This window comes from Gallinula chloropus (genome assembly GCF_964237585.1).
Source record: "Gallinula chloropus genome assembly, chromosome: 3".
NCBI classification, from domain to species: Eukaryota; Metazoa; Chordata; class Aves; order Gruiformes; family Rallidae; genus Gallinula; species Gallinula chloropus.
Genome location: NC_140087.1, coordinates 72194139 through 72211899, shown reverse-complemented (window position 1 = coordinate 72211899; position 17761 = coordinate 72194139). Strand labels below are relative to the sequence as shown.

Here is a 17761-nt window from a genome sequence, read left to right as displayed (position 1 = left end):
ACCACGTGTGGTATGTTGAGACATCAAGGACAGGCGACCTGCCTCAAACTCAGCAAGCATCTTGTTTAAAGGCTACACAAAAAAGGCTCATTTACTTAAAAAAAGCACAGTGGCCACATTGTGGTCATAAAGACAAAGAATCCTGAGAATTATAAAAGGATTTACTAGCTACTCTACCCTATGGTTAAAAATGTATTATTATTAATTCAGCATTAGGTCCTCACACCTAAGCACAGGATATTGCCCTGGATGTACCGTTTCTGCTTGCAGTATCTCCAAGACATACGTGTGGATATAAATCTGTATTATTTTTAATGCAAGAGATTTAACTGCATTGATAATTCACAATTATAAGTAGAAGCATCTGTCATAATGTTTTATCTGGAAAACTTTTCTGCTTTAAAACTTCCAAAGTCACACACATCCTCCTCTGTCATCTCCCCCGTGTGACAGGTGGTAGGCAGGCTTTTATGCCCCATTAAGCCATGACCACAGCTCCCAAGCAGCCGGACTGTTTGCTGTCTGCACCGTGCTGCAGCCTTTCATGGGCTTTTAGGAGTAGATGCAATCCAGCAGCAGCTGTGCTGCAGCTTTAAGGTGCTATGTAACACTATGGCTCTCATGCTCCCTTGTTGTCAGATCTGCCGCTTCTCAGTATGAAACAGATTGACCTAAAAACTAATAATAAAGAACAAAACCAGAAAGAAATGGCCATACTGTGGTCATTTCCCCACTGGAAGCATTTTCTACAGTAGAAATGAAAACCTCAAACTTCCGCTCATTTCATCTTTAAGAGCAGTTAATGGTCTTTCTGAACACAGCAGTTGTCTGGCCTGCTGCGCTACAACCTTTCTGCCAGCGTCCTGCCAACCCCTCTCTCCTGCTCACAACACTGGACACCAACCATCTGGTATTATTTTCACCGGCTATTCCAACCAGCCCAGCTGTAAGAAAGCCTGTTCTCAGGCTCAAACTTTGTCCCAGAGCACTCTCTGCCAGGCAACTGTGCTGTCTGTAAACTCTGCAAAACAATGTGGTGGTTTCACCCCCCTCCCAGGTGGCACAGGGGGATATGGGGAATGGGGGTATCAGTCAGTTCCTCACAAGCTGTTTTCCTTCTTAGTCGGGTGAGGGGCCGGGGAGCGCTGGTGTTCCTCACGTCCTTTCCCTGCTCCAGCACAGGGTTTTACTTACAGCAGGCAGTCCTCCACGAGTTTCTCCAACTTGAGTCCTTTCCCACAGGGCTTCAGCTCTTCACCAACAAGCACAGTGTGGGTCACTGCTACGGGGTGCAGTCTTTCAGCACCAGACTGCTCCAGCACGGTCCCCCACAGAGTCACAAGTCCCCCCAGCAAACCTGCTCCAGCATGGGCTCCTCTCTCCACAGACTGCAGGTCCTGCCAGGGGCTTGCTCCAGCATGGGTGTCAGCATCTTCCACATGTCTGTCCCTGCTCCAGCACAGGGTCCCTCCACAGGCTGCAAGTGAGATCTCTGCGCCCAATCATCTTCCACAGGCTGCAGGGAAACATCTCTCCTCTGGTGCCTGGAGCACTTCCTCCCCACCCTTCTTCATGGTCCATAGTGTCTGTAAAGTTTCTTACATCTTCTTTCTCTAGCAGCAAAAAGCAGCTGCCTGTGGGCTTCTTTCCTTCATAAATATGTTATCACAGAGGCACTATGACCATCACTGACTGGCTCTGTCTTCAGCAGCAGCAGGTCAGTCCTTAAGCCCAGCTTTGCAAAACCCACCCCTGCAGCCCTTCCCCCTCCATCAGAACCTTGCCAGGCAAGACCACAACACAACCATCAGCAAGCCAAGCTAGTGTAACATGGCCAACCTACTCCAGTTCTGTCCCTTTCCCATAGTTATACATGCAAAGGAGCTGAACACAACCCCCTGTTAAATGATTAACATGGTGGTTCTAGTTTTTCTTATGTACTTTTGTCATTAGGAAATGCAGCTTGAGCATACCAAAAGTTTTCAAGAAAAGTTCAGCTGAGTCATTTGGCCTGTTCTGTGACAAATTGTGATCAGTGGCACAGAGTTTAGTTGGAGGACTATACCAAGTGGTGTTCCTCAGGGTCAGTCCCGGGTCCAGCCCTGTTCAGTGTATTCATCTTCACCTTGGATGAAGGGACAGAGTGTACCCTCAGCAAGTCTGCTGATAATACAAAACTGGGAGGGGTGGCTGACACACCAGAAGGCTGAGCTGCCCTCCAATGAGATCTGGACAGGCTTGAGAGCTGGGCAGAGATACGCTTATGAAATTCAACAAAGGCAAGTGCAGGGTCCTGCACCTAGGGAGGAATAACCCCAGGCACCAGTACAGGTTAGGGGCTGACCTGCTGGGAAGCAGCTCTGTGGAAAAAAGCCTGGGAGTCCTGGTGGACAATGGGTTAACCATGAGCCACCAATGTGTGGTCAAGAACAAGAATGGCATCCTGGAGGGGTCTATCAAGAAAACTGTGGCCAGAAGGTCAGGGGGCAGTTCTCCTCCACCTCTGCTCTGCCCAGGTGAGGCCTCATCTGGAATATTGTATGCAGAGAGGGTACCAAAAAGGGCTATGAAGAGATTAGGGGAGTAGAACATTTCTCTTACAAAGACAGGATGAAGGACTGCCCAAAGAGGTTATGGAGTGTCCATCTCTGGAGACATTCAGAACCTGCCCAGATGCTGTCCTGTGCACCCCGCTCTAGGTGATCCTGCTCTGGCAGGGGGTTGGACTAAATGATTTCCAGAGGTCCCTTCCAACCCCAGTCATTCTGTGATTCTGTGAAATTCCTCTCCACGAGCACAGACTCCTAATAATCGTCGTGCTAATGGATGCTGGTAAGCCAGCGGTAAATACCAGATGGAAAAGTATATTTTATCCTATAAAATAAAGTTTTTGCAGCAAGCCAAGACCACCACTTCATTGCTAAAATACAACTGTCCAGATAGTGGGACCAATGGTGAAATGAATAAATAATCAGGAACTAGCTAATAAAGAGTGCTCTCAGAGGCTTTTGAACACTTCAAGATATTTCAGAAACATCAAGCCCCATGAGAAATATTCAGAGATGCTGCCCGGAAAAAAAGTCTGATTTTTCTGCAGGATTGCTTTATCTTCAGAGACCAGCACAAGCCAAGTAGGAGCCAAGGCTGAATGGTCTATTCATTCTGAGTTTTAAGGAAAGCTTAACATCTTTCTTTTTCTAAAGAAAGCACAGACGGTGAACTCCGCAGCAAACCCTGACAGACAGAGGATATTATTTCATACTAATTTGTTCAGCAGCCATTCCAGTTTAAATGCTTTCTGGTTTTCAGCTTATTCTCACCTTTGCATCACCCCTTCCTCTATTACAGTTCAGGCAACTGTGTAGCAAGAGATGGAGTGGAAATCCAATGCATTAAAAATCCCAGGGGAAAAAAGCCCTACAAGAATTATTTTCACCAGCTAGATCAGGACCAGTTCTGGTTCTTTACACAATCACACACACAACTATACTGGCATAGCTCAGAAAATGAAATCATACTGTTGGGGGCTGCTTTAACTATATTAAGCACCCCCAACATCACCTTTATTAACTACAACCTGAGTTGCAGCTTATACAACTGCTTAACTTAATTTTCACCTCTGATTGACTTCTTACTTCTGCATCTCCATTAAAGAGCTGAATTCATTCCAGTTGCACGACCCTGTGAAGGTTTCACTAGCAAGCTGGAAATGCAAACACAGTTTCCTCCTCTCTTCATGCTTTTTCGGGTTTATCGGTTCCTTCAGTCTTTGCAATGACATCATCTGCTTTGGAGTTTCACACCAGAATCTCCACTCCACTCCTTTTAATGTCACCTGCCTTATGCTGGCAGTGCTGATATAGCACCTGGCTGACACTGAAGACATCACATCACTATTGAGCAACAGCCCTAAAAACCCCATATAATCTACTGAAGACAAGAACAATACACGTACTAGAGGTTATATAATGTACTACAACGTGCATATGCATTTAGCCAGGCAGGCTTGCTCGGGAGCTGGTAACATAAGGATTTGTGCAGCGGGCTTTTTTTGGGACTGCTGGCAGCCAGATCAAGAGAAATTTTTTTCAGAACCCCACATGCCCTAGGGTTGAGGAAAGCCAAAAAAACACATACGCACAAAATCACCCCTGCAATTACTGTACTGTTCAGAGTAGAGCATTAAAAGACAAAATCCATTTTTAAAAAAATCTAGTACATTTAGAAAGTTAACTGTTATCACACATGTGAATTTTAGTTTGAGGTGAAGATCTCAATTTTTCCCCCAGAGAAACAGTTTATATAAAAACAACTCAGTAATTAAGAATTCCCACTCTATCATATCTCAGTATGTTACTGCCAAAACTAAGCAACATTCCAATTATACAGCCTGACAGTCAAATCAAACTACGACTGACTTCAAAGGAAGAATGGATTGAAAGCAGACAGCAAGTTCATTTATATAAGCATACACTATAAGGATAAACGTAGTAATTCTCATCTTTAGAAAAGACTTTTATTAACGGCAGTTTGAGTATGCCTAGTAAGAAAAGAACACACCCCAGGTCTGAGTTCAAAACCAGAGCAAAAGATGTATTTCTGATACAGAATATAAGAACTTGGAAAAAAAAAAGTTTCACTGAATGCTTAAATGTTTTCTGAATGAATTGAAAGCAGGCTTTTTTCAGAGATTTATGCTAGGAAGCAGTAAGAAGAAGCAGTGAAGCAATCTCTTTCGCTTGCCTGATGCTCTTTCTCCTCCCATTCAGAACTTGTCCTGCTCTAGAACATTACAGAACAAAGTCTGGGAAGACTTCCTAACACTAGTCTTCAGCAGAAGCAGAACAGCACCACTCCTCTAGACCTGGACCTGTATTATGGATTTAGAAGCAGGACTATGGACAAAAACGTTGGCACTAAAAAATGGCAAAACTATTCTCCACCACTTCTATTCAAGCAAACCATCTTCCATCCAAAGCTTCTCTTTCCTTCAAATATCTACAACCTGCTTCACCATGATCTCCTCCACGGGCTGCAGGGGAATCTCTCCTCTGGTGCCTGGAGCACCTCATTCGCCCCTTCTTCACTGACCTTGGTGTCTGCAAAGGTTCTCACATCTTCTCACTCCTTTCTCTCAAGCTGTCACTGATTGGCTTGGTCTTGGTCAGCGGTGAGTTTGTCCTTGAGCTGTCTTGTCTTGGCTCTGTTGGACCTAGGGGAAGCTTCTAGCAGCTCACTCCAGATGCCACCCCTGCAGCACCCCCTCCACCACCAAAACCGTGCCATGCAAACCCACAACAACAGGACAAAGAAGAATAAAATAGTCACTGAAACTCACTTAAGTATAGACAAGCCTCCTATCAACGCCAGCAGAGCCTTGGAAACCCAGTGCCAATAACCTATGCTCAGTGATACCTGACTGTGTGACTTGGGCAGCCTTCCTGTTTCCCTCTCCACCACCCTTTTATGTGGAGACAAAGCTGCAGCAGTGAAGTACTACCGTCCCTTAACCTAACTACAATATCACAATCTTTAAAAAGCAGGTATCAGAAGTTAAATATATCAATACCACTGCTACTGCAGGAAATCTATTACTTTTTTCCCCAAAATTTGTTTGAATACAAACGTTATAAATGATGACTATCATTTTTTGCAGATAATACTGAAGAAATGAGCCTAACCAAGCTGTATTTCCATATTACACTCATGGTTCTGACAGCACCCTGTTTCTAAAAGGCCACAGATTTCATATCGCTACAGCTTCTACTGGCAATTTTTTACAGACAAATATATGAAGCCTCAAGAGAAAAATAAATTTTAATTCCCCAACCTTTAACAAAACTTTAACCACAAAAATCGATATACTTCTCTGTACATTTCCCATGCAGTTAAGACCAACTACCAAACTTCAATGCCAATACTTTCTCCTGATAGAACATTAATCCTGAAGAATCGCACAAAGCAAATACCACACTGGCAACACTTAGAAGTGAGTACAACTGTGAAAATTCAGCAACATACACTTCACTTCCAAATATCACCACTAAAATTCACGATGCTTTCAATACTCACATGCAATTAAAATGGAACAAAAGTATTTTGCCCAATAAACAGTTAAAACTTCCTTTAGGTTAATATTTTGGCATATAAATCAGGATCAACTATTACAGAATCCAGTAACTACAAAAATGTTCTTAATCAATCCCACATTTTCACAGGAAAGAAAAAGCTTACTAGCAAAAATAGAGACATTATCCGACTTCTGACAACAGAGGTAATACCCCATCATGCTACTCCCACTCTGACAGGGAGTGCTGACAGCCTGCTCCCGAGGCTTGCCAAGAGTACAGGTATAGCATAATTACTTCATTGCAGTAGAAGCATTTTCTCCTTCCTCAAAACAAGTTTTAGCATGGTACAAAGCACAAGAGTACCAGTAGAAGCATTTGAGATCTCCCGCCCCACACATCATTTCTCATTTCAGCCTCCTACAGCTTCTACACGGATTTCAATTAGTTGACCCCAGGTTTTGTTTCAGTTTGCATTTCCCAAAGATACTGAATTACTCAATATATGATAAAGCACACTCCTCTATAAGCAAGGATTTAATGAGCTATCTTCACTGTAAGAGAAATGATCACACATCTGTAATGCAACTGTGGCAGAAGAATGCATCTTGTCCCCATAACAGTTTGATTATTTAAAAACTGAGTAACCTAACTTGTAGGTTTACTGATAATTTCAAAATAAATTTAACCTCAAGGTTTTTTTCCAAGATTAGGCTAACAAAATAACGAGACCCTTTTTCCTGCTCCACATTTCCCTATGAATTTAAGTGTTACCTAAGGCTGTATTAAAACAGCTTCACTGAAGCCATTCCTATCCTTGCCTTTGTATCGAGTATTAAAAAAAAAATTCACAAATCAATATAGAACTGTTAAAGAACAGTACAAAAAACATAATTAATCTTACATGTACGCAATTCTTTTAGAATCATAATAGGCTTATTTACAGTTCTATAACATCCTTCAGTTTGTCTTTTGCTGCTTTCATCCTCTACAATGAACATCTAAAAATACCTTCTCAAATACAAATTACACTTACATAAATCTCAGTTTCTTACTGTCTTAGCAAGGCTTTCCTGGGACTGAAGACAGATGCCACACAAAGCAACATCCATTCCAGCTGAACTAGAAGGTACCTTTTTGCAGCAAAACAGTATGACACCCCTTTGTTCCTCCCATCTTCCAAGGCACGGTTCCCTTACTTGCACTTATTCCTTCAAAGGAATAATCCCTTTTCCCAGACATCAGAGAATTTTCTCAGCTATCTAAGCTAGCTTCATTGAGGCCATTCCCTCTCTCCACAGTCCACTGACTATAACATTGAGCTCTACTTATTGCAGATATGAAAATTTGCCTTACAATGCAATGGAAAAGCTTCACAGAAAGCCCTATTCGTTCTACACAATTAAGACCAATTACTGAATATCTAAATACACCATGCACAGCCTTCAAGACAGAAATCCCCATCCAACTGATACATACTTGTCATGAAAGCATAACTTTTGACCACCTCAATTATTTAACAAAATCAGTAAATCTTTCCTCATTTTCCCAAATGAATGCCAGAAACTAATCTTGGCTTATTTTTAATACTTTTCCTAGTGTATGGGGCAGTAACTTGTAGCATTAATAGCCTAATAGACAAAGTACAGTCCTGCATTCCTGTCTCTCCTTTTGGATTTGGCCTATAATGTGCTCAACTAGCCAGTGGGAAAACAGGGTCTGGTTGAATAGCTACTAGCTAATACAGTCATTCAAACCAGAATGGAGTGAGAACACTTTGAATACACATCAACTTAAATAAAGTTCCAGCAGGAGAGAAATCAGGATGACCACAATCAGCACTGCAAATCAGAGAGAGAAGGGGGAAAAAAAAAAAAAGGCAGAAAACACACATTTCAGACAATTTCACTGCCAAGGCAGACATCATTTCACTGCCCTTTGAGACCAGCCTCTACCGGTTTCCAGGAGAAAGCTGCCAGTTTACACTACTTCTACTCCAGACACTCAGTGGTACAGGCAACCCCGTGTCTGCGCCTCTACTCCTGCAGGCCCACTAGAGGGAGATCCTAAATTAAACAAGCCCAACTTACTCCAGCAATACAACAGGTGAAGATGCCAGCTGCAAGCAAGATCAAGGACATTATTCAAATACATGCAAGAGGAGAATATAGGATTTTTTCTTTATTTAAAGAGTGAAAAAGAGCCATAGCAGCTGACTTGCAAACCGAAATGATACCTACAAAGTAATCCCTAATATTCCTCAGAAGACATCCAGATTACTGTGAACCCCTGAATAAAGTTTAAAATTCACCTACAGCTCTATGAATTTCTGAACAGTATGCTCAGCTAACGTTAAAAATGCTTTCCTTTTATGAATAAAATAGAACTTAAATAACCAAGCTAATAAAAGAAACTGCTCAGTCCAAAATAAGGATACCACAAGAATCAAACTTTGATCGTGAGCAAATCTGGAGTAAAAGGGAATCTATCTATACAGAATTTTGTTACTTTACTTGAGATGGAGATTTTATATGCTCGTTTAGATATATAAAGAAACAGCAATTTACATAGATTATTAGTAAGGGAGAGGTGACTCTGTCCCTCTACTCTGCTCTGGTGAGACCTCACCTGGAATACTGTGTCCAGTTTTGGAGCTCACAACACAAGAAGGACGTGGACCTGTTGGAGTATGACCAGAGGAGAGACACAAAAATGATCAGAGGGCTGGAGCACCTCCCCTATGAAGACAGGCTGAGACAGTTGGGGCTATTCATTTTGCAGAAGAGAAGGTTCCAGGGGAACCTTATAGTGGCCTTCCAGTACCTGAAAGGTGTCTGTAAGAAAGCTGGGGAAGAACTGTTCACAAGGGCATGTAGCACTAGGATAAGGGGTAATGGTTTTAAACTACAAAACAAGATATTTAGAAAAAAATCTTCAATATGAGTGTGGCAGATCACTAGCACAGGTTGCCTAGAGAGGAAGTGGAGGCCCCATCCTTGGAGATATTCAGGGTCAGGCTTGCTGGGGCTCTGAGCGAACTGATCTAGTGAACATGTCCCCGCTTACTGCAGGGGGGTTGGAGTAGATGACCTCTAAAGGTCCTTTCCAACCTTACTCATTCTATGATTCTATTAGAGACAAGACTTCCTCTTTAGGTAGAGATTTCTGAAGCAGTGTTGTCAAAATACCGAGTAGGACTGCATGTGTCAGAAAAATTTTAGAAGTCTAGCAGCTAAATCAGAAGGAACAGAAGGATCAATATATAATGTAATGATCTTTTAGTATTAGCACAAATTCCTTTAGTAACTTATAGGACTTTTACTCTCTCAGGCCTACAGAAAGCTGCTAGCTGCTTCTTGCAGGAGCCACCATGCATAGCTCCCCTTCTTCACCAGAACCCAGCCATGCAAAACTACAAGAGTAGGCTAATTTGTGTAATAAAAAGAAGGGCCACTTGCAATCACAATGATCTGTGAAACTAAAAAATCTGACACAGTGACCAATTAAAACATGAGCATCATCATGCCTGCTTGTGACTTCAGCCTCTCTGGTAGCTCAGTTTTAGTGTTCTGAGAAAATAATAAATTTTAAAAAACACCATATAAACATACACGCTTGTTTGAAACATGAGGTACCAAAATATTCTGAGTACAGGAAAGGAAGCAATATAAAACCCTCTAATTGTGGTGATTACTATAAATCAGGCTTTTTCAGATTTGTTGTGGCTTGACCCTGGCTGGAGGCCAGACACCCACCAAAATCACTCCCCTTTTCAGCTGGGCAGGGGAGAAAATATTTATTGAGAGGCTTAGGAGTGGAGATAGGGACAGGGAGAGATCATTCCACAGTTAGTGTCACAGGCAAAACAGACTCAACACAGAATAAAATGCATCTGATTTATTACCCAATGAAAACAGAGTAGGATAAGAAGAAACAAAACCAAGTCTTAAAACATCTCTCTCCCACCCCTACCTTCTTCCTGGGTTCAGCCTTTATTTTTGATTTCTCTATCTCCTTCCCCACCCCTCCAGGTGGCACAGGGGGAGACAGAGAATGGAGGTTTCTGTCAGTTCATCGTAAATTGTCTCTGCTGGTCCTTCTATCTCAGGGGGAGGATTCCTCACACTCTTCCCCTACTCCAGCATGGGGTCTCACCCATGGGCGACAATCCTCCACAAACTTCTGCAGTTGGAAAGCGAGTCCTTTCCCACAGGGGCTCCAGCTCTTTATGAACTGCCCCAGCATGGCTTCCATGGAGTGCAGGCCTTCACGACCAGACTGCACCAGCATGGTCCACCCACAGGCTCACAAGTCCTCCCAGCAAACCTATTCCAGCGTGGGCTCCTCTCTCCGCAGGCTGCAGGTCCTGCCAGGGACCAGCTTGCTCCAACACGGGTTTCCCACAGGGTCACAGCATCCTTCATGTCTCCACCCATCTCCGGTCCTCCACAGTTTGCAAGTGGGATCTCCACCCCCCATAATCTTCCATGGGCTGCAGGGGGACAATCTGCTTCACCGTGGTTGTCTTCAGGTGCTGCGGGGGAATCTCTCCTCCCATCACTTCTTCACTGACCTTGGTGTCTGCAAAGTTTCTTGCATCTTTGCACTTCTTTCTCTGGTGGAAAAAAGTGGCCTCTTGTGGTTTTTTCTCCTTCTTAAATATGTTATCACAGAGGCACTACCACTGTCACTCATGGGCTTGGTCAGTGGCGGGTCTGTCCTCGAACTGGCTGGTATTGGCTTCATTGGACCTAGGGGATGATTTCAGCAGCTTCTTGCAGAAGCCACCACTGCAGCAACCCCCCCCAAAAAAGCTTGCCATAAGCAAACCCACAAGACATCAAATGAGTAGAAACCAACTTGTGTTCGCAAGTGTTATTTGGTGAGATGATAAACAGAGAATATGAATGACATATAATCAAGTAACCCTCAGGGAAAGGAGAACTGATGGATTTAAAGAAGAAAATACCTAACCAAGAGACAGGAGAACAGGATACACAACTGGATTATTTTAGTTTGCAAAAAGACACCTTATACCTCTAGCTACCCTTTATATTTTGGCTTTGTGAGCTGCACAACAGCGTAAGCACTGCAAAACATATCATCCTTCTTGGTCTAGACAGCTTAGTTTCAAAAGGTAGGTCTTGAAACAACTATCAGAATGAAAAGCAGCTTGATACAGTCACCTTTTTTCGCTATAGCTGAGACAGCCCTAGAAAGGTTATCTATGGCCTTTCTCTCTACCAGAGAAAGAAAATTGGCACAGAAGTACTATCTCTTGTTACATGGGCAATCTTTAAAGTTTAATGAGGACAAAGAATTCTATTTGGTTATAAGAACACAAAAGTCTCTTGATAAAAACTCTGTGTGTGTGTGTCACAGTGTTATACTGGTCAATTTGCTGTAGAGCCTATCTAGAATATATTAGAGGCACCAGCTGAAGCCTTGAGAGCCTCTAAGTTTTCCACCAATATTTTAAACCCTCTAAATCATCCTGTTCTCTAAAAGCAATTTAAATGATAGATACATAGTCTAAATTATATGTGCTCATCTGAATGCTACCCATGGATCCAAGGTCTCCAACCTAGAGTGAGTTACCTGCATGGTTAAGAACTGCCAAAGAGGATGACCTGAATTCCAAGGTTCAGAGGTAAAAAACCACAACGTTTTCATAACAAACCAATGAGAAGGAAAAATACCAATACACAAAGAACACTGCATATCTCTAAAAATCCTGAAGCGTATGCTCATTAAGAGCTTCACATTGGTTGGTCAGGTGTTTTGGTTTTGTTTCCTTAAGGAAACCAAACAAAAAGTCAGCAAGTTACTATGTGTAACAGATAGTATGCAAACAGGTTTACTTGTTAGGAATTGCATTTACACAGATGGCAGTTATGTTGAGAATCACTATTAAGCAGCAGCAATTAGGCAGACAAAACACCCGAATAATTAAAACAGCTAGAGGCTGAATCATGATTAGAAACAACTTACTGACTTTTATACATAAACATCTGAATTTTTTCCATCTCTGTATTTGAACAATCTTGAAAAAAAAAGTGATGAGACTCTTACCAGCTTCCTGTGAATTTAATACTTCTAAGGCATGCATCATGGCACTTGCGAAGACATTGGCATCTTCTTTGCTGCCAAAATTCAGACCATACACCTGCCTAGCATCACGCCACTGGTGGAAGGTCTGCGTAGCCTGATTGTACTTCAGCCCTTTTGGAATGGCACAATTTATTACCACCTATAATCATTAAAAAAAAATAGTTACGTGTAAAATTGCTATTTTATCACAAGTTTTAGCTTAAAGTAGCTTTTATTCCTTTAACCATGTGGGTTAATTCTAGCCTCATAATCCACAAGATCACAATGCCGAAGCATATAACCATGTCAATTTTAATTCAAATGCTGCATGAAATCAGCGATGAGAATACACAAGGCGACTACTGAGATGCTTTGCATTAAGTTTTGTAGTTTAAGCATTCTCATTTCAAATGCTGCAATGATGCTTCATAATATAGTAATAGAAACAGTTCTGATTTCAGTAGCGTAATACTTGATGTTAATATGCACATGGATTTCAGAAACTCACTAACCACAGAAATTTCCACTAACAGATTACTTATCAGAATTATGTTTAAACAAGTTGTCAGCTGCTCACTGTGGCTCCTGCATCCCTTAGTTTGCTGTGCTTTCAGCAGCAGTTTATGTGAACCTCTACTATACATCCCAAGGTAGCATTCTGCTAGATTCTTATGGCTCACAAAGGCAATAAATGATATCTAGTAGGACAGCCATTTATTACAAGCCATTCACTAAGAGGATCTCACTGTAGTTAGATAACTGTATCTTACTGCCTTTTTCCACTGAATAACAGGAGGAAAAAAAACAAACCAGGTTTGTTCTCAGATGAATGCACGGCAATCATTTATTCTTGGAGTAAGTGTTTAATGACAAATCACACAGGAGATTAATCAGTCTATGCTTCAATTGTCTGGTAAATTAAGATCTTTAACCCCACCTCAAGTATCACAAGGCAACACTCTGTCTTGAAATATGCTCCATGTTTGCCATATAACCAAGACTTAATAAATTCTTCATTAAGGAAATTAAGAAGTAATCCTTGTTACTCCCTTCTCAAACTCTCACAGTGGTAGATCACCAGCACTACTAAACGTCCAAAGGTTTAGTTGTGGGTTTTAGGGGTTTTTTCTTCTGAAAGAACTGATCTAGGGAAAAGAGAAATCATGCATCCAACCTTCTGTAACATAGGAAATGCTGCTGGGGAACTGTTGGCACCTAAACAGACCACAGCTAACAGTGGACTATAGAACTAATGTTCTTAGGCTGACTTTATCTTTAAGAGAAATCAGGTGTCTTGTGTGTACACCACTAGCCTTTACATGAGTCTGTAGGAAGGAATGGCACTATTGCCTTGGATGTAATACATCTAGTTTATGGGGGGAAAAGCCATAATGAAGTTTTGCTATTTTGGATAAAAATAAAGTTATTCACAGTTCCCGTAATTTTACTGAAGACATATTTCTTAATGGTAAAAATCAATCACAGAAAATAGCTTAAGATTCCTCTTCCAGATTTTCAGAGATTCGCTTACCTGATGATCCTGAATCTTTCTGCCCACTACTCTGAATGTGTTGTTGCCTGTGTGATGATATATGTGAACTCTGCTGAATCCAGTTGATCCTCCAGCTGGAACCCATTTCTTATTGGCATCATCATAGACCATTACAGCAGCTCGTGCTTGGCAGATACTCTGTTCACTGTTAAAATACAAGTATTTCAGAACAGAACATAAAAATTACTTATGGCAAGTCATAATCTTTTTGGTTAACTTTTTTTTTTTTAAAACTCAAATCATTAAAGTAATACTCCCTGCAACTTGCCAAAACATGCACCTTTCTAAACAGAAAATCACTAGCACTTTGACTTTGGCCTAAAGGTGTTTCAAAAGTTGTGGTCAAGACAAACAGGTTTAACTACTCAGAAAGAGATCGAGAAGAAATCTACTTTTTCTTTCCCTTCCCTCCCCCCATGTTTTCCCCCTTAAAGGTTCCTCCCCTCCTTTCTCCTCAGGTTAATTAAACCTCATCATTGGCATGTTTACGCCATGTATGGCATGTGTATGCCATAACCATATACAAAGTTTTCTGCAAAGACCGGAGGACAAAGAACGTGGAGCTTCACTAGCTTCATACAGTTTAAATTTTCCAGTGACAGTTACCCCTGCAACGAATGAGGACTGGAAGGCCTGTGCTCTGTTTAACATACACAGAAGAAAACAGACACGCTGAAGCTCAGCACAGAAAAGTTATCTGCCCATAAATGACACACTCATTGGTTTTGACATATTTTACAACAGCTGACTTCTAGATGAAACATTTTCTCCCTAGAAAACATTCTACTCATTACTAAAAAGTCCAATTTCACCAGTGTTGCAGGTGTGTGTGGCAAGGTTTTGGTGGTGGTGGGAGGTCTGTAGGGGTGGCTTCTGCAAGAAGTAGCTAGAAGCTTCCCCTGGGTCCAACAGAGCTAATACCAGCCGGCTCAAGGACAGACTCACTGCTAACAAAGGCCGAGACAATCAGTGATGGCCACAGCACCTCTGTGATAATGTATTTAAGGAGGAAAAAGAAAATTCAAGTGGATGATTTCTGCTGCCAGAGTAAGGAGTGAGATGAGGTAAGAAACTCTGCAGACACCAATGTCAGTGAAAAAGGGGGTAGAGGAGGCATTCCAGGCCCAGGAGGAGAGATCCCACTTGTGACCTGTGGAAAGGCCCCACGCTGGAGCAGGCTGACACACATGAAGCATGCTGTGACCCGGTGTGAAGCCTGCATTGGTGCAAGCTCCTGGCAGGACATGCAGCCCATGGAGAGAGAAGTCCATGCTGGACCAGGTTTGTTGAGGGCACTTGTGACCCCACACGGGACCATGCTAGAGCAATCTGGTCCTGAAGGGTCTATACCACATAGAAGTGACCCACGCTGGAGAAGTCAGTGAAGAACTGCACCCCCCATGGGATAGAACTCACTTTGGAGAAGTTTGTGGAGGACTGCCTCCTGTAAGTAGGACCCCACACTGGAGCAGTAGAGTGTGAGGAATTCTCTCCCCTAAGAAGGAAGGGCCACCATGAACAGCTCATTATGAACTGACCAAAATCCCAGTTTCCCATCTCCCCAGTACAACCTGGGGGGTGGGGAGCAAGGGAGAGAAATCATGAATAAACCTGAACCCAGGAAGAAGGGAAAGATGGGGTAAGGTGTTTTAAAATTTGGTTTTACTTCTCATTATCCTATTCTGGTTTCATTGGTTATTGGGGGGGGGGGGGGGGGAGTACAGCAGAGTGCAGCATGGTAATAAATGAGATTTATTTTACTCTGCGTTGAGTCTGTTTTGCCCGTGACACTGCTGATCTCTCCCTGTCCTTATCTCCACTCCTAAGCCTCTCAATATATATTTCCTCCCCTGTCCAGCTGAAAAGGGGAGTGATGGAGTGACTTTGGTGGGTGTCTGGTCTCCAGCCCGGGTCAAACCACCACAGTCAGTAACTAATCCTGATTATGACAGTCATTTGGAAGTTAAGGTACAGCCCAAAAGGGAGTGTATCATGAATGTCATCATATTAGAAGCACAGGAGAACAGAACATACCATAAACACACTATTTATTAGGAGAGGAGAGAGTGATACTACATTTCTTTACAGGAAATGTCCAGATGCAGACAGGAAATAAAAATAGAAAGGAATGATTTCTTATCAGTAAGTCAAATTCTCTGGACATACCACTCCAGCACATCCAAGATTATAGAAAGCACATGATGCCTGGCTTGCAAGGAATGTGGTCTGTCATTTGGAAAACGGAGAAGACTGAAGAGATATGCATTTGCCATGAATTACAAAAGCAAAATAATTAAATATTTCTTCATATTTTATGAAGAAGGGAGAAGACAACTCTTCCCCAGCATTTCTTAGGTTTTTAGTTTTTGTTTTTACTAGTTGGTCAGTTTTGGGGGGCACGTTGTCTATGCTTGTTTGATTGTTTTGGGGTTTTTTTTAAAGTCCTATTTCCCAGTATCTAATTTCCATCTCCCAGGGTAAGAAAATTCAGCAGTGTCCAGCTGTTTTGTCAACTTTCAATACCAACACTTTTGAGAAAATGTAGCATCGGTTTCTTTCACTTTCCATGGCACTACAACAATAAGAGAAGTGCTCAACACTGGGATGCTTTTCAAGGCTAGGGGAGAAGAGCAAATACTGAGATCATGTCTCTTATGCACGCAAGAGTCAAGAACATATGAGGAAATATATACTCAGTTTTTAAAAGACACGTGCTCTAGGCTCATCACCTCTTCAACAACTAGATCAGAACAGGATAGCAACCTCTAATTAGACCACCCTTTTTCTAGCCAGGAATTAATTCAATATAGGGATAGTAAAACTGTAATATATGCTTCTTTTCTAAGCATAGTTGATCTTATAGTTTACAATTTAGACCCAAAGGACCACATCTGATCAAAGATGAGTATTAGATACAAAGAAAATAAAATTAGTTACAAGTTTCAGGTATTTCACAGTCACGTTAAAAACACACCACAGGTAAATAAGGTTCCCTCATCTGAGAGCAGGGCCATACACCAAATCCTGGATTTGTTTAGGGTATTTTGACAGATGAGTAATTTCAGGTTCAAACCTGGAAGCATTCTGCGCTGTTCGCAAAGTACAGAACAAACAGTAGGGGCTTTTCTGAAATCCGTAACAGTTATTACATAAAACTTCTGTAAAACTTCTGAACTGGAAAGAAATTTTTGCTACATTTGAATCTGGATCAATCACAAGCATGATTAACTACAGGTGACAGGACACAAATACTGATTTGGAAGCAGAGCCACATGGTTTGCAGGGTACTTGCCAGAACATAACTTCATCTCAATCACGTGTCAGACAGATATAAAAATCATCTAGATTCTATTAAAAATTGAGACTATGATTATAAGCTAGTACAATCCTATTACAACAAAGGTAGAGCCAGAGTGTGATTGAGTACTGGTACGACGAGTAGAAGACTTAATTAATAGGACAGACTAAGTTCAGACATTCTTATTTAGAACGTTCTCACTCTCTGCCCTGCCACAGCCCTTACACCAGCCTACGTTTTTATAAAAATCCTGTAAAACCAGAGCTTTATCTAACACAATAAGAATAGGACCCTACTTATTTTAGAACTATTTGGTATTCAAGTAGTACAACTCATAAGCACAAATAAGATGACCTTGAGTAGAATTTCTAGCTTTAACAACTGATTTTAGTACCACTTCTCAAGCTATGCCTTAACTGGAAATATTACACAAGTCTAGAGCTCATATTTCATGCTCCATTTAAAATAAAATATTTTTCTTAATAGCAGGGGGTTATTCTTAACCATATAAAGATACAAGATGATTCACATACTTTAAAAAAATGACAAATACAAACAACTTCCAGTTGACCTACTCAATCATTATACAATAAGCCTTCTGCCTTCATTTCACACAAATCCTGTAACTAAAATTTTAATGTTCCAGCTCTGTAATTTTCATATCCAGGTACCAATTTGAAGGTGACATACTCCCCTCCTGCCAACAGTTCCCACCACCCATCACTTTGTTTTATCAGACTGCAGCAGCAAGAT

General features: G+C 41.6%; 1 protein-coding gene across 6 annotated transcripts in view; it reads right to left on the bottom strand.

The window, feature by feature from the left end:
- The window catches only part of ENAH (ENAH actin regulator), a gene marked incomplete at its 5' end in the record, with an annotated part of 97343 nt that overhangs the window by 35941 nt on the left and 43641 nt on the right, over window positions 1-17761 (bottom strand). For all 6 annotated transcript variants that reach the window (XM_084262382.1, XM_084262383.1, XM_084262385.1 and 3 more), the window contains 2 exons: window positions 12141-12318; window positions 13690-13855. In XM_084262382.1, the coding sequence (XP_084118508.1) occupies window positions 12141-12318; window positions 13690-13855 (344 nt within the window). The remainder of the gene's footprint in view (window positions 1-12140; window positions 12319-13689; window positions 13856-17761) is intronic.